The sequence below is a fragment of the Rhinatrema bivittatum genome, chromosome 6 (assembly GCF_901001135.1).
Source record: "Rhinatrema bivittatum chromosome 6, aRhiBiv1.1, whole genome shotgun sequence".
Classification (NCBI taxonomy): domain Eukaryota; kingdom Metazoa; phylum Chordata; class Amphibia; order Gymnophiona; family Rhinatrematidae; genus Rhinatrema; species Rhinatrema bivittatum.
In genome coordinates, this window is record NC_042620.1 from 207,476,734 (window position 1) to 207,499,717 (window position 22,984).

The 22,984-nt window shown below is 42.8% G+C and overlaps 1 protein-coding gene across 3 annotated transcripts in view; it reads right to left on the reverse strand.

The window, feature by feature from the left end:
* TRAF3IP1 (TRAF3 interacting protein 1) overlaps nt 1–22,984 on the reverse strand; it is a 364,461-nt gene that overhangs the window by 89,309 nt on the left and 252,168 nt on the right. For all 3 annotated transcript variants that reach the window (XM_029606494.1, XM_029606493.1, XM_029606495.1), the window contains 2 exons: nt 2,538–2,618; nt 1,054–1,174 (listed from right to left, as the gene is read on the reverse strand). In XM_029606494.1, coding sequence (XP_029462354.1) covers nt 1,054–1,174; nt 2,538–2,618 — 202 coding nt within the window. The remainder of the gene's footprint in view (nt 1–1,053; nt 1,175–2,537; nt 2,619–22,984) is intronic.

The following is a 22,984-nucleotide window of genomic DNA, read 5'->3' on the forward strand; positions in this document are numbered from 1 at the left end:
ATCTTTCCACAACTGCAGAATTTAAATCCTGGACGAGGCATTTCATTGATAATTCGATGAAATACTTCAAGAAGTTAGTCCTAACTACTTTACTAGGCTTGTTTTTGGCTTTTTTTCAGTAATTACATTTTCCTGTGAGGAAATCAGTCGAGGAGACTGAGAGCTCCGCGGCTGTTAGGCTTGCGGAAAAAAACAGACTGAGGAGACTCTACACAGGGGAGGGGGAGGTGCCAAGCAGGCACAAACTACAGCAAGACTTAAGTCTTTACTTTGACAGCTCTGCCACCTACAGGACGGGAGGGCCATCCCAGACAGCATGGCTAATTTATCCTGCTTATCTACGTGAAAATAAAGCAAACAAAATTTTGCTGGGCAAACTGGATGGACCATTTGGGTCTTTTTCTGCTGTCATTTATTGTGTTAACCAGACTTGTGAGTGGCATGGGACCAACCAGCTGAATGGATGGAAGGGGGACTGGAGTTCAGTTTGCTCATTCCTGGTCTAGGTTGTGCTCTACTTCTTATTTACTTAGGGAAATATGTGGAATTTACGTTAGAGATATTTTGGCTCCAGGTCACATGATGGACCTTTCAAGGGTTGGCTTGCCATGATTTTGGAAGCTGTTGAACATGTGCTGAACAGAAAGTACACAAGGGTGTCAGTTATATAATCTGTGGGGCCTATTTTGAAAAAAATCCCCTGGGTGGATATTTTCCTACAGTCCGCCTCTGTTAATCTGATCAGATATAATCAAGAGGATATTTTTTCATACACTCTCCTCTCCCTTCCCAAAAAAGGGGTTCAGATCTCTGTTGGGATTTTGTTGTAGCTCTTCAGATTTTGCTGAAGATTCAGATACTGAATACTGAATACACTGGAAGTTACCAAAATATAAATTGCATGGGACAAATGGCAGATATTTCATTAAACTTCTGGAGCTGGCATGGCATGCAGTTTTACATAGTGCTTTATCAAAGAAGGGACAATTGAAAAAGGCTAAAAACTCAATTCCAGTGGGTTCCTCAAATGGCATGCTATCACCATTCACTAACCATTTCCATTTCCGGCATTTCAGGTATCTGAGGTGCTGCCTCCATCACCACAAACTGGTCATCATCATCATCTGTGCCATCATCCTTCCTTTTGTCTATGATCACATTACCGCTGCTAACCCTGAAAAGAAGATACATATACAATACTTACAGCAAGTTAATAAATATATGGCAGGAAGTCAGAGTGCATTCAGAGCCCTTACCTTCATTATTTAAGTGTTAAAACAGTGGTATGCTCAAGCCCTTTGGAGGAAGGTAGAACATTTTTGTGTTGCAAACACATGATATTATAGACTGCCCCTTAAAGGAAACCTCTATTCCACATCATTGAGAGAACAGGAGGAGAAATGAAATCTAAAAAGGTATGTAGCATAGCAGCACCTCAAAGCCCTCAAGAGAAGCATTTCCATCATCTTGCTCTGCCACTCCCATGTATTATTTTTTTTTAAGAAGCAGGTTCTTCACCCCCCCCCATTCTTCAAACTGAATTCAGGTCATTTCTCTATTCAAACACATTATTGAAACACATGTACTTTTAAAATCAGGTTCAAGGTAGTTGTTTTACCTTCCCCTTCCCAGAGTAGGCTTCTCTCTTCAGTAATGATGGGAAAGAGATTCGGGATAGCATATTTGAACCATTGACTTTCCACAAGCTTTTTTCTCTGAGTTACTAATAAGAAGGGTAATTATGCTTTCCTAAACAGTGTTCTACAATTTTTCCAAATTATAGGGTATGCAAACTATACTGCCAAACTCCAATGGAGTTCTAGGTCATTAAGGACTGCCAAATATGATTTGGTGAGTTCCCAAAGTGCATCTTGCCCTTTTAGGCTTTTCACAATAAACAGGAATGGTAGCTGAATTCCACTGATTACATTGGGCAGACAATTACTCTTTATTTAATACTATCTTGTAAATTATTGCTTAAATACCCTGGCAAACCTATTGGGGTACATAAGCAATAGTGGGTATACTGGTGCAAACTCCAAGGGTCCTTTTACCTGTGGGATTTGCAACAATAATGAAAGTACAACTATGCTGGTATTTACTATATGCTTTGATTATTGCCTAAGGAAAACATTATGCACAGAGATTTGCACCCGATTTGCATATTGTTCCATTTTCTACTTTCCCCTGGGAATGCCTTCACAGCATGTGGGTAAACGTATATGCACATACTTTTTTTTACCTGCATATAGGATGAGCAATAATCAAAGAGACCATTTTTGCGGGTAAATCACTATTTCACCCATGGAAATGCCTTTGATTATTCCCCTCATTATGACTGGAATAAGTTATCTATTTGAGCATATTCATATAGTCATGGAATAAAGAGTATTATAACTTGCAAAGAAGCCTTTTTCTTTTTTTCCCAAACCTATACAGCGCCTTGAAGTCAGCACTGCATTTGAGGAAACAAAGGTACCTGATTGTCAGGGGCAATCTTCAATGTCTGTAATAAGACAGGGCTTTCATTTCTTTACCTTTCTGGAGGCACCTCAGCAGTCCCCTGATGTTTCACGCGGGGTGGAGCTGGCCTGGCACTGCTGGGCCTTGGTATTCTCCTAATGCATCAAAAAAGAAACAAAAGGCTAATTCATTGATGAAAACAGCAGCAGGGGGAAATTAATTAAAACAAAAGTCAGAGCTTAAAAAAAAAAGAGAAAAATTACTTCAAAGTGCTCTTACTATACCTGCCATTTTTTCCCGTCCTGGTTAATTATTAACAGAACTCTAAATAATCTGTCATCTAAATAATATCTCAAGCTTAGTGTCTCCAAATAGGTCTGTTTAACATATACCATGGAAGGAAAAAGTCAACTGTTAAACAATGATACAAAGAGTATGAACTCAATCTCTCAAATTTACAGCTTATACTCTTCATAATGGGCCAGATTTTAAATCTTACGCGCGGGGGGTACATTTGTGCATGCTACTCGGCGCGCACAAATGTACACCCGATTTTATAACATGCGTGGCTACCGCGCACATGTTATAAAATCCAGGGTCGGCGCACGCAAGGGGTGCACACTTGTGCACCTTGCGCGCGCCGAGCCCGAGGGAAGCCCCGATGGCTTTCCCCGTTCCCTCCAAGGCCGCTCCGAAATCGGAGCGGCCTTGGAGGGAACTTTTCTTTCGGTCCCCCCCTCCACCTTCCCCTCCCTTAAGAACTTAAGAACAGAAGAAATTGCCATGATGGGTCAGACCAAGGGTCCATCAAGCCCAGGATCCTGTTTCCAACAGAGGCCAAAACCAGGTCACAAGAACCTGGCAATTACCCAAACACTAAGAAGATCCCATGCTACTGATGCAATTAATAGCAGTGGCTATTCCCTAAGAAAAATTGATTAATATCCATTAATGGACTTCTCCTCCAAGAACTTATCTAAACCTTTTTTGAACCCAGCTACACTAACTGCACTAACCACATCTTCTGGCAACAAATTCCAAAGCTTTATTGTGCGTTGAGTGAAAAAGAATTTTCTCCGATTAGTCTTAAATGTGCTACTTGCTAACTTCATGGAATGCCCCCTAGTCCTTCTATTATTCGAAAGTGAAAATAAACCGAGTCAACATCTACTCGTTCAAGACCTCTCATGATTTTAAAGACCTCTATCATATCCCCCCTCAGCCGTCTCTTCTCCAAGCTGAACAGCCCTAACCTCTTCAGCCTTTCCTCATAGGGAAGCTGTTCCATCCCCTTTATCATTTTGGTTGCCCTTCTTTGTATCTTCTCCATCACAACTATATCTTTTTTGAGATGCGGCGACCAGAATTGTACACAATATTCAAGGTGTGGTCTCACCATGGAGCGATATAGAGGCATTATGACATTTTCCGTTCTATTAACCATTCCCCTTCTTAATAATTCCTAACATTCTATTTGCTTTTTTGACTGCTGCAGCACACTGAGCCGACAATTTTAAAGTATTATCCACTATGATGCCTAGATCTTTTTCCTGGGTGGTAGCTCCTAATATGGAACCTAACATCGTGTAACTAAAGCAATGGTTATTTTTCCCTATATGCAAAACCTTGCACTTGTCCACATTAAATTTCATCTGCCATTTGGATGCCCAATCTTCAAGTCTTGCAAGGTCCTCCTGTAATGTATCACAGTTTGCTTGTGATTTAACTACTCTTCCCCTCCCCCTTCCCCTACCCTATCCCTATCTAACCCACCACCCAGCCCCTACCTAAATCCCCCTCCCTACCTTATTTTATTTTTTACGCCTGCCTCTTGCAGGTGTATCTTGCCGGCACGCGAACCTCCGGCACAGCCATGCCAGAGGACTTGGGACCGCCCCCGGATCAGCGCCACGCCCCCAGCCCTGCCCTGCCCCTTTTTCAAAGCCCCGTGACATACGCGCGTCCTGGGGCTTGCGCGTGCCGCCGAACCTATGAAAAATAGGCTCGGCCCGTGCATGGGTAGATTTTCGGGGATTATGCGCGTATATTACGTGCGTAACCCTTTGAAAATCTACCCCAATACTTGTATTCCACCAAAGAAAGCTTCTTTCTGGAGCTTGTAAAGTTTAATACATACAGGCAACGTATTAAAGTTCAACTTGAAAGTTATTTCTAATCAAACTGATGGCACTTCAGACAATTATTACACCTAAAAAGAAATTGTTCCACTAAGATCTCCTAGGATTGTTGAGACAGCATGATGGATAAGTTTTCAGATTTTAATGCCTTTACTTATTTAGTTGTATTTATATGATGTCTTTCTGCATAAAATCAAGGCACCTTACATAATAACTATAAATAACAATAACTCAATAAACAATAATTCATAAATCCGCAATAATCATTCATTTTGTATCCTACCATGATGCTTTTTTCTCTTGTTACTGTCATCAGAGGATTAAAGAATGACAAGGTTGCCCTCCATTTGCCTCTTACTTGTGTTAGTAATGGATCCATTAGCATTAAATATTAGAAATAATACCTTTATAACAGAAGAGGTGCAAAGCACAAAATTGTTCATTTTGCAGATGATATATTTTATACTATAATTTACTTATTTGATTTGTTCCATCCCATTTCTGATAACAATGAAAGGAGGAAAAGGTCTCATGACCCTAATTAAAAAAAACTCTGCACATACCTTGTTAACTCTAATTCAGTCTCTGGATGTATTATACAGACTCAGTACTCATCTAATAAATTTTTCATCCAGACCAAAATCTTGCATGGACTCTCATAAAAAGGACCACTCAATATAATCGAACTCCAAAGATCTAGATTCTTTAATTCTTCAATTAAGATTATGAAAAAGATCTCAAATTTGCCTTACATCCCAGTGACTGGGAAAGTTGCACAGTTAACTTTACCCAGTTACTCAGCAGCACGAGTACTGCCAGGTACTAGTGTCCTGGAATGGCCACTGTTGGAAACAGGATACTGGGCTTGACGGACCATTGGTCTGACCCAGTATGGCACATTTTATGTTCTTATGTTCTAAGTCAATTCACCCTCAATTGCCTCAGATAAAACTTAAATTATAAACTCTCTGGGGAAGTGAAATATCTAATCTGCCTGAATTGTAACCTGAACTTGGGTTTTGAAAAGAGAGTAATTAAATCCAAAAGACAAAGTGGCCAATATTTAAAAGCTTTGGCTGGTTAACTTGTTACCTAGACAAAACTTGAGATTTGAAAATTTCCCCCTAATCCATGGCTAAATTTTATGCAGGTATTCATTACCTGTGCAAAATTTAACCAGATAAAAAGAGGCAGTAATGGAGGCATACTGGGATCATGGTTAAATTTTAGCCAGTGAGCACTGATATTCAACACTACCCAACTTGATATAGATATGTCTAGTCAGAAAAATAACTGTCCTGTATCTGGTTATTTTCATTGGCAGTTTATCCAGATACATGCTGCTGAGTATCTGAGTAAAGTTAACTGGGTAACTTTCCCAGTCACTGGCCTGCTAAATACATACCTCAGAAGGCAAATGATGTAAGGCAAATTTGCGATCTTTTTCATAATCTTAATTGAATAACTAAAGAATCTAGATCTTTAGAGTTCGATTATATTGAGTGGTGCTTTTTATGAGAGTCTATGCAAGATTTTGGTCTGCATGAAAAATGTATTAGATGAGTGCTGAGTCTAACACATCCAGAGACTGAATTAGAGTTAACAAGGTGTGTGTAGAGTTTTTTGAATTAGGTTCATGAGACCTTTTTCTCTATCTACTGTTATCAGAAGTGGGACAGAACAAATTAAGGGGCAGATTTTCAAAGGGATACGCGTGTAACCCCCGAAAAGCTGCCCCTTCCACCCCCTGTGCACGCCAGCCCTGGGACACGCGTAAGTCCCGGGGCGGTGTGTCGTGGCCGGCGCGTCATCGGGGGGGCGGGGGCTTGGAAGCGGTCTCCGGACCAGCCCCCAAATTGGAACATGGCGCGCCGGCGCGCACAGGTGTAACTTTTGAAATAAAGGTAGGGGGGGGGGGGGAATTAGGGCTGGGGGACGGGTTAGTTAGGGGAAGGAAAGGGAAGGTGGGGGGCGCCGGAAAGAAAGTTCCCTCCGAGGCCGCTCCAATTTCGGAGTGGCCTCGGAGGGAACGGAGGCAGGCTGGGCAGCTCAGTGCGCGCAGGCTGCCGATTTTGCGCAGCTTTGCGCGCTCCGACCCCGGATTTTAAAAGATACGCGTGGCTACGCACGTATCTTTTAAAATTCGGCGTACTTTTTGAAAATTTGCCCCTAAATCAGTAAATTATAGAATAAAGTATATCATCTGAAAATAAACAATTTTGTGCTTTTTACCTCTTCCCTTATCAAAGAATTATTTCTAATATTTAATGCTAATGGATCCATTACTAACACAAATAGGAGGCAAATGGAGGGCATCCTTGTCATCTTTTCAACCTCTGATGACAGTGACAGGAGAAAAGGGTATCATGGCAGGATACAAAATTAATGATTATTGGGGATTTATGAATTATTGTCTTATTGTTATTTATATTTATTGTGTAAGTTGCCTTGATTTTATGCAGAAAGTCACCATATAAATACAGCTAAATAAGTAAATGCATTAAAATCTCAAATCTTATCCATCATGCTGTCTCAACAATCCCAGGAGTTCTTATTGGAACAATTAGTGATATATTTCATGAAGCTTATCCCAGGGATCAGTAGTGGATTTGCTCAAGTCTACCTTAATAAAGATGTAATGTTTTGGCCGGTCGCGGGATGTCCCCTGACTGGCCACACACATCCCCAGCTTCGTGACCCGCACACTGTGCCAACGTGGCCGAAACGCTGCCCTGCTGTACCTGCCCTGGGATCTCCTCTTAAAGGTCCCACAGCAGGAAACCCTTCAGCTAGTGCTCACTGATGAAATCACGTGGCTGGTTGTTTTAAACCTCAGCCGTGTTATGAATTGGTGACTCAGCAACACGTCCTCCTGCTCCTGTAGTGCATGATTACTATTTGTTGTCTGATTCTTACCTTGCATGTTTTCCCTGCCGTGCCTTTGCTGTCTCTTTGTCTAGTCTCTTTGTACCTTGCCTATCTTGCTTTATTTGTTCCTGCTGTGTCTTAGTTCCTTTGTCTTTGTCTGCCTGACTCTTGGTTTTGACCCAGGCCTTGGACCCTGGACAAGGTTTCTGGATTTCTGCCTGCTCTGACCTCTGCCTGGACCTCGACACTGCCTGATCTCTGTGTGCCCCAATCTCTGTTTGGACCTCATTGCTTGATCACTGCCTGCCCTGACCTCGGCCTTACAGGTCTGTCATCTAAGCCCTGTTGGACCCTGGAACCTAAGAGCTCAGCCTGCAGGGAATGAGGCTGGAATAGGTGAACATCCATATCCAGTCTTTTAAAAAGCAATTCCACCTACTGTTGGCATGGGCCTAGTGGGTTTGTCTGTTAGGCTGCATCAAAACCACACCACAGCCCAAGAGCTCAGGTCAGTGACAAATGGTTTATGGACTTTACTTCCAAGAACTTGTCTAAACCTTTTTTGAACCCAGTTACACTAACAGCTTTCACCACATTCTCTGGCATCAAATTCCAGAGTTTATTACACATTGAATAAAAAAATATTTTCTCCAGTTTGTCTTAAATCTATCACCTAGTAACATCATTGAATGTCCCCTGGTCTTTGTATTTTTTGAAAGAGTAAACAACCAATTTGCGTTTACCAGTTCCACTCCACTCATTATTTTATAGACCTCTATATATCTTCCCTCAGCCACCTCTTCTCCAAACTGAATAGTTCTAACCTCTTTAGCCTTTCCTATAGGGGAATCGTTCCATCCCCTTTATTCTTTTGGTCACCCTCTCTGTACCTTTTCTAATTCTGTTATTCTTTTTTGAGACTTGGTGACCAGAACTGCACACAATACTCAAGGTGCAATCGCACCACGGAGTGATACAGAAGCATATTAATTATCTGTTTTATTCTCCATTCCTTTCCTAATCATTCCTAGCATTCTATTTGCTTTCTTGGCTGCTGCCACACACTGAGCATATGATTTCACCATATTATTCATGATTACGCCTTGATCCATTTCCTGGGTGATGACTCTCACTGTGGAACCTTGCATTGTGCAGCTATAATTTGAGCTACTCTTCCCTAAGTGCATCACTTTGCAGTTGTCCACATTAAATCTCATCTGCCATTTGGATGCCTAGCCTCCCAGTCTTGGAAGATCCTCTTGCAATTTCTCACAATCTTCTTGTTATTTAAACTTTGAATAATTTTGGATCATCAGCAAATTTGATCATCTCATTTGTTAAGAACATAAGAACATGAGAACATAAGAAATTGCCATGCTGGGTCAGACCAAGGGTCCATCAAGCCCAGCATCCTGTTTCCAACAGAGGCCAAACCAGGCCACAAGAACCCGGCAATCACCCAAACACTAAGAAGATCCCATGCTACTGATGCAATTAATAGCAGTGGCTATTCCCTAAGTAAACTTGATTAATAGCCGTTAATGGACTTCTCCTCCAAGAACTTATCCAAACCTTTTTTGAACCCAGCTACACTAATTGCACTAACCACATCCATCTCTAGGTTATTTATGAATAGGTTAAAAAAGCAGTGATACTAGTACAGATCCCTGCGGCACTCCACTATTCACCTTTCTGCATTGAGAACATTTACCATTTAGCCCTATTCTCTGAGGTCAATATTCAGTAAACCGGGCAGCAGCGACGTTATCCGGGTAAATTTACTTGGATAACTTATGCCAAATATTCAGCAGGAGGTAACCTTCACTGAAAATCCAAGGCTAAAGTTACCTGGGTAACTTAACCCTTAGCTGGCTTACTGAATATTGTTCTTTGGGTTGGTTTTTTTTTTAAATAAAGTCTCCAGCGAACAGCCCTTCTCTCTCTTGATGCCCCCCACTCCCTCTTGATGCCCCAAATTAAAATGAAAATACCCTGCTAGCAGCCCTGATCCCTCCCCTCCAATTCTATTTTTAAACTGATCCTCCATCCCATTCTCCCCAACCCTCAAAAGCCTACTTAAGCCAGGGGGAGAAGGAGAGGTTCTGTCCTTCTCCCGCTGGCTTTGGTATTAAATGCCGGTATGGCAGAAAGCTGTAACTGCATTTAATATGTATTTATTCACTTCACAGGCTTTTGGATCACTGAGAGGAAAAAAATCACCTTGCTGATGGCTGAAGAGAATCAGTAAGAACTTCTTTGGGAAATTTTAGAACTTTTGGGGAGAATTAACTATTGGGGTATATTCTTTATTGTGTTTTTGTGTCTGTATTAAATAGCTAGTCAGAAGCAGGCAAAAGCCAGGAGTTTGTGTGTTTGTATTAAATAGCTAGTCAGAAGCAGGCAAAAGCCAGGAGTTTGAGTGTTTGTATTAATAGCTAGTCAGAAGCAGGCAAAAGCCAGGAGTTTGAGTGTTGTATTAAATAGCTAGTCAGAAGCAGGCAAAAGCCAGGAGTTTGAGTGTTTGTATTAAATTGCTAGTCAGATGCAGACAAAAACCAGGAGTTTGTGTGTTTATATTTCCTTCCCTCCCACCCCTCGCCCACTCTCCCCTATTTCATCCTTTGATTTATAGGCAGGAGACACTTTCAATTATAAAAAAATTAATCAACCTTTAACTTAAACTCAGGATTGCTTGGGCTTTATCAAGAGTTAATCATCTAATTTTAGGTCATCTACCAGATAAATGGTGGAATGCACTAATACATTTAAAGGACTCTAACTGTATGCTTTCCAACTCCCCAAAGCAACTTAAACTTAACTAGAACTGAACAAAATTAAGATGAAGGTAGCAGTCCAGCAGCAAGAGGAGGTCTTACAGTATTTTCAGTCTTTTGCATTAAGTGTCACATGTATGATTGTTTACCCACCAATGAGAGGTTGTATGTGTGCACCCAGTGCAAGAGCTCCTATCTCTCAGAGAATGAGTCCAATCTTTAGAGGCTAGAGTGGCAGACCTGAAGAAGTGGAGGCACAGAAAAAGGTATATAGATGAGACCTTCAGGGACACAGTAGCCTCGTCCCAACTCTAGTCTGACTGCTCTGGTGCTGCCTTGGAAGAGGAAAGTCTCCTGGTCGGACAGCAATCAACCTGGTGCAGCAGGAAACTGATCTTGTGGCAAGGACCTGCTCTCTTGGTGATGCATTGTCCTCTCGCACCGAGGATGTACTTCCAGGGCTACTGCCCAGGAGGGAAGGGTTAGGTCGGCCGACATAGTTGGTGATTTGATTATTAGGAATGTAGATAACTGGGTGGCCGGTGGGCATGAAGATTGCCTGGTAGCATGCCTACCTGGTGCGAAGGTGGTGGACCTCATACAATCAGCTAGACAGGATTTTTAGACAGTGCTGGTGAGGAGCTGGCTGTTGTGGTACATGTGGGCAACAAAGACATAGGGAAATGTGTGGGGGGGGGGGGGGGGGGGGGGGGGGGTGTCCTAGAAGCCAAATTTAGACTAAGTAGAAAAGCTGAAATCCAGAACTTCGAGGGTAGCATTCTCTGAAACGCTCTCTGTTCCATGCACAGAACCCAGAGACAGGCAGAGCTCCCGAGTCTCAATGCGAAGATGAGACAATGGTGCAAGGAAGAGGAATTCAGTTTTGTAAGGAACTGGGGAACCTTTTGGGTAAGGGGGAGTCTTTTCCGAAGGGATGGGCTCCATCGTAACAAGGTTGGAACCAAGGTGCTGGTGCTAACCTTTAAAAATGAGATAGAGCAGCTTTTAAACTAGAACAAAGGGGAATCCAAGAGTCGCTTAGCAGCAACATGGCTCGTAGAGCGGTATCTTCAAAGGATACTTATGAGCATAGATTAGAGTTAGGGCATTCTAACAGAGGTTCCAATAAGAAAAGTAGTACATGTGCCTATAAGTAAAGAATCACCTGAGCTAAAAGATTTCAAATTATACCTGTTAACTGAAAATCAGAATGTTAATACAAACAAAAAACGCACTTTGAAATGTTTGTATGCTAATGTCACAAGTCTAAAAGTAAGATGGAAGAGTTAGATTATATAGCAGTGAATGATGGCATATACTTAATTGGCATCACAGAGACATGGTGGGAAGGAGGATAATATAATGGGATAGTGCTTTACCAGGGTACAAATTATATCGCAATGATAGAGAGAAGCAACTTGGTGGCGGAGATGGCGCTTTATGTCCGGGATGGCATACAGTCGAACAGGATAAGATCCTGCAAGAGGACTAAGGGGCGGATTTTAAACCCCCTGCTCGCGTAAATCCGGCCGGATTTACGCGAGCAGGGCCCTCCCGCGCCGGTGCGCCTATTTTGCATAGGCCGCCAGCTCGCCGCAGAGCCCCGGGACTCGCGTAAGTCACGGGGTTTCTGAAAAGGGGCATGTCGGGGGGCGGTCGCCGAGTGACGCCGCGTTTGGGGGGCGGGCGCACGGGGCCATGGCGCCGGCCCGGGGGCGTTCCGGGGCGTGGCTGCGCCCTCCGGAACAGCCAACCTGGTCTCTCTCACCCCCACCCCGGGAACTCGCGGCAGCAGCAGCCTCCTCCCAACGCTAACCTCTTCATTTTCAGCCTCGCGAGGAGGCGGAGTCCCCATCGGCCGCGGTTGAAGCTCTTCATTTTCCTCCGAGCCCGCGCTGCAGTCTTCTTTTCTTCGGGCCGATGCCGAGCGCACTAGCGTGGCCTCTTCTTGCCGCGCACGCACCCGATACTCTCCACTTCCTCTTCCGGGCCGCGGGGGGGGCGGGAAGAAGAGAGCACGCCGGTGCCGGTGCCGCTGACTCCAGCTGTCCTGCCGCGTTCCGCCCGGGCTGACAGCATTTTAAGCCCGGGCGGAGGAGGAATCGGGGAGCACGCTGGGTCAGCGGGAAGTGTGGCGACTGTCTGCGAGCCAGATGCAGCCCCTCAAAAGAGCCATATCTGGCTCGCGAGCCATGGGTTCCCGACCCCTGCTCTAGGGCAAGGGTAGCTAATGGTGGTCCTCAAGAGCCACAAACTGGCCAAGTTTTCAGGATATCCTCAATGAATATGCATGAGATAGATATGCATACAGTGGAGGCAGGACAGCAAATCTATTACATGCATATTTATTGTGAATATTCTGAAAGTCTAGTCTGTTTGTGGCTCTAGAGAATAGGAGTTGTTCACCCTTGCTCTAAAGTATGCATATTTATATGCTTAAGTCTGCCCTCATATGTTTTAGAAGACCATTTATATTGTAAGGTCTATTCCCATATGCTTTAGAAGACCACTGACCATTTAATAGCCACCCTCTGAACCGATTTTTGAAGGTGAGGTTTCCAGTACTGTACAACACTATTCCAAATGAGGTCTCATCAGGGACCTATACAGGGATATAATCACCTCCCTTTTTCTGCTGATTATTCTTCTCCTGAAGCAGCCAAGCATTTTTCTGGTTTTTCCTGTCACCCTATCCACCTGTTTGGCCACCCCCAGATCCCTCTCTTCTTTCATGCTGAAAAGAATTTCACCCCTATACTATACCTCTTCCTTGGGGTTTTGCAGCCTATATCCATAACTTTGCATTTCTTAGCATTAAATCTCGGCTGTCAGACCTTAGACCATTCCCTCTACATGTTTTCCACACCTTCCTTACTATCTAACCTGTCTCAGATTTTGGTATCATCAGTAAAAAGACAATCCTTCCACAATGTTGCTCATGAAAATATTGAAAAGAATGAGTCCAAGGACTTATCCCTAAAATGGTATCTGGTTCTTCTTTACTTTTAAAAAATATAAGAGGTATGAAAACCACTTAACTCTGACCCATTCAGAATTATTTTAAATTGTTCTGAATTATTCTTTAGATTTAAAAATGATTACTGCACAGCTCTTCTTAAATAAACTGCAGTAATACATTTTAAACTTTTTTTTTCTCTATTCTAAGGAAGAGTATTTTTTTAAACACCTGCAATTGTTGAATCTGGAAAACTAGCCAGTGCTATGCTATCTCTGATTAATGTCCTAAAATTGGCAGAGTTCCCAGAAATTTTTTTCTTTCAACCTGCATAAAATAAATAATTCATTATATTCTTCTAAACTTAAGAATAAATACATTTACTTTATTTTAGTATTGTATGTAAATATTAGAAGCCTGCAAATTAGGAGATTGCACCCATCCTATATTATGTCATTGTTGACGACCTTATAAGTCAGCTAATTTGAATATAGTGCCCCCATTGTTATCCCATTACCCCCCCACCCCGTCTCTCCTTCCCCTTGCCTTAGCTTTGTTTTCATCCCTTATTCACGCAGCATAGTATTTTTTCCCTCCTCCACCCCTCTTTTTTAGACCCCACCTCTATTGATATCAAAATTGTTGTTTTTAATGCTCTTCAAATGTAAAATTTCATTGTTATTTATTGTCTCCTCTGAATGTATATTTTGCAATATTATAGTTATAGTGCTTATCGGATGCTTCCCTTCTCTGTACCTTCTCCTTCAGGTACTGTTCCTATATTTTTTCCTCTTGTCTTTCTTTCCCTTCCTTTGCTCGTTTTTCTCTCATCTCAGCTTCTCCCCTCCCCACCCTGGTTTTTTGTATTTTCCTCCTTTCAGTTATATTGTAAACTGGCATGATGTGCCTCACGAATGCCGGTATAAAAAAGCTAATAAATAAATAAATTAATGTCTTAGTATATAGAATTAAATGTCTTCTTGTCAGTTAAAGACTGATGAGCTATGATCAAGGCACACAGATGTCTTGCTGTAGATTTGAGGGAAGATTAAAGAATTTCTCCTTTATAGTTACATGTTCTTGTATATTTAGCTTGACTAATACTTGTAGCGATCAGAGGTTCTAGGTTAGTATTCTAATTTATAAGCCATAATCTGTAACCTAGACTGAGGGTATAAATAGAGTGTCCAGTCACTCAGGGCTGTTATGCTGATTTCAGTGTAACATGCCGGAGGCCTGGCTCTTCTAACTTGTATATTGGTAAGCGATTATTTGATTGATATCTCTCTTTTCGTACAATGACTTGATCTGCTTTAGATTAATTGATCTGGCTTAAATGACTTGATCTGACAATTTGATGTGATTTGATCAACTAAATCTATCAACTGAAATTAATTGTATACTTTTCTCATGTAAAATAAAAATTATATATTTTTTTGAGAACATCTCTCTCTATGAGTATTAAAGTAGCTCTGATTTCATAAATAATTAACTAAGCTCATCATCCTTAGTGGCACTGATGTGTTCATTTCTGTGACATGGTATTTTTAATCTTAGGAGATTAACATTTAATGGACAGTCCATTAATGCAGTCTTTCCCCTTAAGAATGTCTATCACAACTAGTAAAGTACCTCTCCTCAGAGTGAACTCCATTTACCACTACCCTTTGTCACCTTCCACTCAACCAGTTTCTAACCCAGTCAAGTCACTTTAGGAACCATACCAAGAGCTCAATTTATTTATGTCACCTATGTGGAACTGTGTCAAAGGCCCTTACTAAAATGCAAGTATACAATATCTAGTGCTCTCCCCTGATCAACTCTTTGGTCACAAATCAAAGAAACTGATAAGATTCGACTGACAAGATTTACCTCTAGTAAAACCATGCTGCCTCGGATGCTGCAATCCACTGGATTCCAGAAACTGCACTATCCTCTGTTTTAGCAGCAATTCCATTAATTTGCTCAACGCAGAGTTCAGATTAAACAGTCTGTAGTTCCTAGCCTCTTACTTCCACTTTTGTGGAAGTGGAAGCACATCCATCCACCTCTGGTCTTCTGGAACTACTCAAGACTCTAAAGAAGCATTGAAAAAGGTCTGCCATTAGAGTTGCCAGAGGTTTCTCGAAGTTCCTTTAATACCCTCTGATGTATCCCAATCCAGCCCTCATTGTGTTATCTAATTTGAGATCCATATTCAGAGGCATTTAGCCAGGTAACTCAAGAAATTATCTGGCTAAATGAATACTAGGGTACTTAGGAGGTGTTACATTAGCTGGATAAGTAAAGCAAAATTATTACCTTGTAATAGGTGTTATCCTAGGACAGCAGGATGTAGTCCTCACATATGGGTGACATCATCAGATGGAGCCCTGATACGGAAAACTTCTGTCAAAAGTTTCTAGAAACTTTTGACTGGCACACTGAGCCTACTGAGCATGCCCAGCATGCCATGATATTCTCAGCCACAGGAGTCTCCCTTTAGTCTCGTTTGTAGCAGTAAGCGTGAGCTAAAAAAATAAAATAATAAAACGTATCCGACCCAACTTCGCGGGGTGGCGGGTCCCATATGTGAGGACTACATCCTGCTGTCCTGGGATAACACCTATTACAAGGTAAGCAATTTTGCTTTATCCCAGGACAAGCAGGATGATAGTCCTCACATATGGGTGATTAGCAAGCTACAAGCTGAGTCATTTTTGCATTATACCAACAGCATACAACTTGTGCAACAAGCACAACTGGTGTACTGCTGGAAAAAATGAGGCAGCCTAAAATCACAGCAGGATGGATGTAGGAGTTGGTATTATACTGGAAATAAGTTCTTTAAGATGGATTGTCCAAAGGCTGAATCTTGTCGTCCTTCTTTGTCCAAACAATAATGAGCTGCAAAGGTGTGAAGGTAACTCCATGTTGCAGCTTTATATATGTCAAGAATGAGCATTGAACGATAGTGTGCTACTGATGTACACATAGCCCTTACTGAGTGAGCTTTTACTCGCCCCTGGAGAGGAACATTTGCTTTTTCATAACAGAATTGGATACAGTCTGCTAGCCAGTAGGAGAGAGTCTGTTTTCCTACCGCAACTCCTGGTTTATTTTTGTCAAAAGAAACAAAGAGTTGGGTGGACTTCCTATGGACTGCCGTGCGGTTCTGGTAAAGCTAGCGCACGTTTACAGTCTAAGGTGTGTAAGACTCTCTCTCCCTGGTGAGAGTGAGGTCTTGGAAAGAAAGTAGGTAAGACTATTGATTGATTGATGTGAAAATCCGTTACTACTTTTGGTAGGAATTTGGGGTGAGTGTGAAGGACTACTCTGTCATGTAGGAACCTTGTGTAGGGTGAGTATGTGATGAGAGCTTGCAACTCACTGACCCTCCTAGCCGATGTAATGGCTACTAAGAAAAATACTTTCCATGTAAGAAATTTTTCATCTCGTAAGTGTAGAGGCTCGAACGGTGACCGCATGAGTCTCATCAGTACTAAATTCAGGTCCCATTCAGTGACCGGTGGTCGAATGGGAGGCTTAAGGTGAAGTAAGCCTCTCATAAACCTACTTACTAGGGGTTGCGCTGTTATTGACGCATCCCCTATTCCCTTGTGGTATACCGCTATGGCACTTAGGTATACCCTTACAGAGGATGTCTGGAGACCAGAATCCGAAAGGTGGCATAGGTAATCTAGTAAAGAAGGAGTGGGGCAAGAGAAAGGGTCAAACCCTTTTTGTGTGCACCACTTGGTAAATCTAGTCCACTTAAAGTGGTAAGCTTTATGTGTGGAAGGCTTTCGTGAAGCTACGAGAACTTTAGAGACTTGTGTTGAAAGATTAAGTGGTTGCAGAATTAAGCTTTCAACATCCAAGCTGTCAGGGCAAGAGTTGTCAAGTTGGGATGACGCAACTTGCCCTGATTCTGAGTTACGAGAGTGGGCGCTGTGCCCAGGCGAATCGGCTCTCTGATCGAGAGGTCGAGGAGTATGGGAAACCATACTTGTCGAGGCCAGTACGGGGCTATGAGGATCTAATTCTCAGTGGAGCACAGGACTTGGTGAGAAAGGTAACGGTGGTGGGGCCGCTTGGCAATAGTGATCATAATATGATCAAATTTGATTTAATGACTGGAAGAGGAACAGTGTGCAAATCCAAGGCTCTCGTGCTAAACTTTCATAAGGGAAACTTTGATAAAATGAGAAAAATTGTTAGAAAAAAAACTGAAAGGAGCAGCTACAAAAGTAAAAAATGTCCAAGAGGCATGGTCATTGTTAAAAAATACCATTGTAGAAGCACAGTCTAGATGTATTCCACACATTAAGAAAGGTGGAAAGAAGGCAAAACGATTACCGGCACGGTTAAAAGGGGAGGTGAAAGAAGCTATTTTAGCCAAAAGATCTTCATTCAAAAATTGGAAGAAGGATCCAACAGAAGAAAATAGAATAACGCATAAACATAGGCAAGTTAAATGTAAGACATTGATAAGACAGGCTAAGAGAGAATTTGAAAAGAAGTTGGCTGTAGAGGCAAAAGCTCACAGTAAAAACTTTAAATATATCCGAAGCAGAAAGCCTGTGAGGGAGTAAGTTGGACCGTTAGATGATCAAGGGGTTAAAGGGGCACTTACAAAAGATAAGGCCATCGCGGAAAGATTAAATGATTTCTTTGCTTCGGTGTTTACTGAAGAGGATGTTGGGGAGGTACCCGTAATGGAGAAGGTTTTCATGGGTAATGATTCAGATGGACTGAATCAAATCACGGTGAACCTAGAAGATGTGGTAGGCCTGATTGACAAACTGAAGAGTAGTAAATCACCTGGACCGGATGGTATACACCCCAGAGTTCTGAAGGAATTAAAAATGAAATTTCAGACCTATTAGTAAAAATTTGTAACTTATCATTAAATCATCCATTGTACCTGAAGACTGGAGGATAGCAAATGTAACCCCAATATTTAAAAAGGGCTCTAGGGGCGATCCGGGAAACTACAGACCGGTTAGCCTGACTTCAGTGCCAGGAAAAATAGTGGTAAGTGTTCTAAACATCAAATCACAGAACATATAGAAAGACATGGTTTAATGGAACAAAGTCAGCATGGCTTTACCCAGGAACAAGTCTTGCCTCACAAATCTGCTTCACTTTTTTGAAGGAGTTAATAAACATGTTGGATAAGGTGAACGCGTAGATGTAGTATACTTGGATTTTCAGAAGGCGTTTGACAAAGTTCTTCATGAAAGGCTTCTAGGAAAAGTAAAAGTCATGGGATAGGTGGCGATGTCCTTTCGTGGATTGCAAACTGGCTAAAAGACAGGAAACAGAGAGTAGGATTAAATGGGCAATTTTCTCAGTGAAGGGACGTGGACAGTGAGTGCCTCAGGGATCTGTATTGGGACCCTTACTTTTCAATATATTTATAAATGATCTGGAAAGAAATACGACAAGTGAGATAATCAAATTTGCAGATGACACAAAATTGTCAGAGTAGTTAAATCACAAGCAGATTGTGATATATTGCAGGAAGACCTTGTGAGACTGGAAATTGGGCATCCAAATGGCAGATGAAATTAATGTGGATAAGTGCAAGGTGATACATATAGGGAAAAATAACCCATGCTATAATTACACAATGTTGGGTTCCATATTAGGTGCTACAACCCAAGAAAGAGATCTAGGCGTCATAGTGGATAACACATTGAAATTTGAAATTTTTTACTCAACGCACAATTAAACTCTGGAATTTGTTGCCAGAGGATGTGGTTAGTGCAGATACTATAGCTGTGTTTAAAAAAGGATTGGATAAGTTCTTGGAGGAGAAATCCATTACCTGCTATTAAGTGTACTTACAGAATAGCCACTGCCATTAGTAATGGTAACATGGAATAGACTTAGTTTTTGGGTACTTGCCAGGTTCTTATGGCGTGGATTGGCCACTGTTGGAAACAGGATGCTGGGCTTGATGGACCCTTGGTCTGACCCAGTATGGCATTTTCTTATGTTCTTATCATTGTTCCTCTGTCCTGTTGTAGCTTCACGAGAGTTTTGGCTATATGCGGAATTGGAGGATACGCATATAGAAGACCTGTGGTTCCAGGGGCGAGCAAAGGCATCCCTGGGGAATGCTTGTCTATGGCCGTGGAGGGAGCAGAACCTTTCCACTTTGTGGTTCAGTTTGGATGCATAGAGGTTTATGGTTGGGTGACCCCAGCGTTGAAAGATTTTGCTCGCTACACGTGGATCCAGAAACCATTCGTGGGGGTGGAAATGTCGACTGAGATCGTCCACTAGGACATTTTGTATGCCTGCCAGATAAGTTGCTCGGAGATGCATGGAGTGCTCTAGAGCCCAAGCCCAAATCTGCACCGCTTCCTGGCAGAGCAGATAAGAGCCTGTGCCTCCCTGTTTGTTTATGTACCACATTGCTACTGTGTTGTCCGTCTGTATCAGCACAGTCTTGTTTGAGAGGCAGTCTTTGAAGGCATAAAGGGCATATCACATCGCTCGAAGTTCTAAGAAGTTTATTTGACACTTCATTTCGAGCGTAGTCCATGTCCCTTGTGTTTGAAGGTTGTTGACGTGAGCTCCCCATCCCAAGCTGGAGGCATCTGTGGTCAAGATGACTTGTGAAGTTGACTGTTGGAATGGGAGACCAGCTTTCAAGGCTGTTTGATTTGTCCATCAGTGGAGCGATAGGCGTAATTGGTGGGTGATTTGAACTGTGTACGACAGTGGTTGGAAAGCTTGTAGCCATTGAGATTTTAAAGTCCATTGAGTTCTTCTCATGGCTAACTTCGCCATAGGGGTAACATGTACTGTCGAGGCCATGTGTCCTAGTAGCACTAGAAGTTGATGGGCAGATGCGAACTGGTATTGGGTTATAGAGTTCGCCAAACGTGCTAGATTGTTGGCATGGTTGTTTGGAAGAAAAGCTTTTGCCACTGTGGTGTCGAGGTCTGCTCCGATGAATGTGAGGAGCTGAGACGGCTTGATGTGGGATTTTTGATAGTTGATTAGAAATACTAGGGAGTGTAATAGTATTATCGTGTTTTTCAAGGCAGACAGAGCTCCCTGCCTGGATGGGCTTCTGATTAGCCAATCGTCTAGATATTGAAAAACATGAATGCTGTTTTTTCTCAGATGTGCAGCAGCCACTGCTAGACATTTTGTGAATACTCGAGGAGCAGAGGCTAATCCGAATGGTAGGACTCAATACTGGTAATGATTTCTTCCCACAACGAATCGTAGATACTAGCAATGTTGTGTGGAAATTGGTATGTGTGCATAAGCGTCTTGAAGATCTAGAGAACAGAGCCAATCTCCCCTTTGAAGCATCGGGAAATGTTTCTTTTTGAAGAAATTTGTTGAGATTGCGGAGGTCTAAGATAGGGCGAAGGCCACCTGTTTTCTTTGGGATTAGGAAATAGCGGGAATAGAACCCCTTGCCTTATTGAGACTGGGGAACTGGTTCGATAGCCCTGGCAGTCAACAAAGTAGAGTTCTATTTGAAGTTGAGATGTGATGACCTTGCTTGTCCAAAGTGGAATGGGTGGAGAAAGCGGGGGTATTGTTTGGAATTTAGACGGTATCCCCAATTTAGTATGGCTAACACCCATTGGTCTTTTGTGATGAGACTCCATTGGTGTTTGAATTGATGGAGTCGACCTCCTACTGGTAAGTGGGGTATAGGATTGATGGAAAGGCTTCTGTTCTCTTGATTGATTTCAAAAATCCGCTGCTGGTCCAGTTTGTGGTGGTGGCTGGGGTTTTGGCTGTTTTGGTTGGCGTGCACGTCCCCTTTGTGGTGGACGGTATGAACGCGCTGAAGAAGCAGGTGGGTAATATCTTCTAGGCCTATAGAAGGGTCTCCTGGTTTCCGTTCTGGTCGATTTTCTTATTGAGGATGGCTGATCCGATGGTAGTCTAGAGAGTTGGCGGAGTGTCTCATGGTGATCTTTCAACTGAGAGAAGGTAGCCTGAATTTTTTCTCCGAAGAGATTCTCTCCAGTACAAGGAAGATCTGCCAGTCTCTCTTGGTCTTCTTGTCTGAGGTCCGAGGCCTTAAGCCAAGCTCACCTCCTTGCATTAATTCCCGATGCTGATAGGCAGGCAGATGTCTCAAATGAGTCATAAGCTATGTTCCTCGTGTTTCAAATGAGTCATAAGCTTTGTACCTCGTGTTTGCCAGATTCAAGCCCTTTTGCAATTAGTGTATTTAAAGCCAGTTGTTGTTGCTGAGGGAGATCATCAGCAATATCTTGAACTTGCTTCCACAAGTTTCTTTGGTACTGTGTCAAATAAAGCTGGCACGCTGCAATACGAGATACCAGCATGGACCCCTGAAAAACCTTTCTCCCTAAGGTACCTAAGAACTTCTGTTCTTTTCCTGGTGGGTAGAAGAGTGTGGCTTCTGTTTCCTGGCATTTTTTCTGGGCCGATTTGACGACCACAGAGTGATGAGGCAATTGGGCTTTTGGAAACCTGGGGTATGTTGCACCAGGTATGTGGCATCTGTTCTTCTATTTACAGCTTGTACCGAGCAAGGATGCTCCCATAACCTATGATGGAGGTCCAACAGAACTTCATGGATAGGTATTGCCATTACCTCCTTTGGTGCATCAATGAATTGTAGGACTTCTAGAGCCTTGTGTCTTGTGTCCTCCTCCGTCAGTAATTCGAAAGGAATTGTGTCTGCCATTTCCTTAATGAAGTTTGTGAATGACAAGTCTTCAGGAGGGGACTTCCTCCTCTCTTCTGGTGGAGAAGGTTCAGAGTGTAGTTCTTCTGAATCAGTATCAGTATCCACGTCCTAGCAAGGAGTATACCGAGGATGGTAAGGTGATTCAGGATCAACTGGTTGTTGTTGTAGATTATGTTTTGTTTTAGAAGCAGATTTAGAAGGAATCTGCTTTGGCAGTATAGGAGGTAATAAAGGCATTGATGGGTCTCGATGGCATCAATGGTAACTGATGCTGGGTATCACTCGATGGACCGGGACGCATTGGCATCAAGGGATCCTTTACTGGCATCGATGGCTTTGCCGGTATTCGATGATGATGAAGGCCCGATGGCCCCGGGACAGAATCCGAGTCCCTGTCATCATCCTCCAATGAACCCGGAATCAGAATGGAAGGAATCATCGGTGGATGTGTAGGCATGGATGGAGTCGATGGTTGCACTAGAGGCGCCGGTGTCATCAGTGCCAGTGGAAGAAAAATACCAATCAAGGCGTCGATTTTGTTCAGCAAAGGCTGAAAAATTGACAGATCTGATGTTGATGCCGGATTCAGTGTCGGTACCGATGGTGATATGGAAGGAGGCTGAAAAGCCTCGACGATGGCCTGCTGGACCATGGAAGTCACCTCTTCCCTGGAAACTGGGACTGGGTCCACTGTCACAGGAGAAGGTAAGACTGGCGCTACTGGCACTTCCACGACTGAGCGTGGTGGCACAGTCTCTAACACCGATCCCGGTGGAGAGCGCCTCGGTTCCTCGGGTACAGAAAGGCGTGTTGGTTCCAGTATCCGGACTCGCTTGGGCATCGTACAGGATAACATAAATCCCTCACACTCATACACAAAGCCATTCATAACCAAAATATGCAATGGTTCCCCAAACATTTCATATTCCATAAGCCTAGCCGACCAATTAGAACTCAACGCCAGGCGAAACTCCTTACACCTTCACCCAAACTAACAAAGCATGTCTCCACTAGGGAGCGCTCATTTATCATAGCTGGAACTACCCTTTGGAATCAAATGCCCGTCAAACTACGCCAGGAACCCTGCCACAAGAAATTCAAG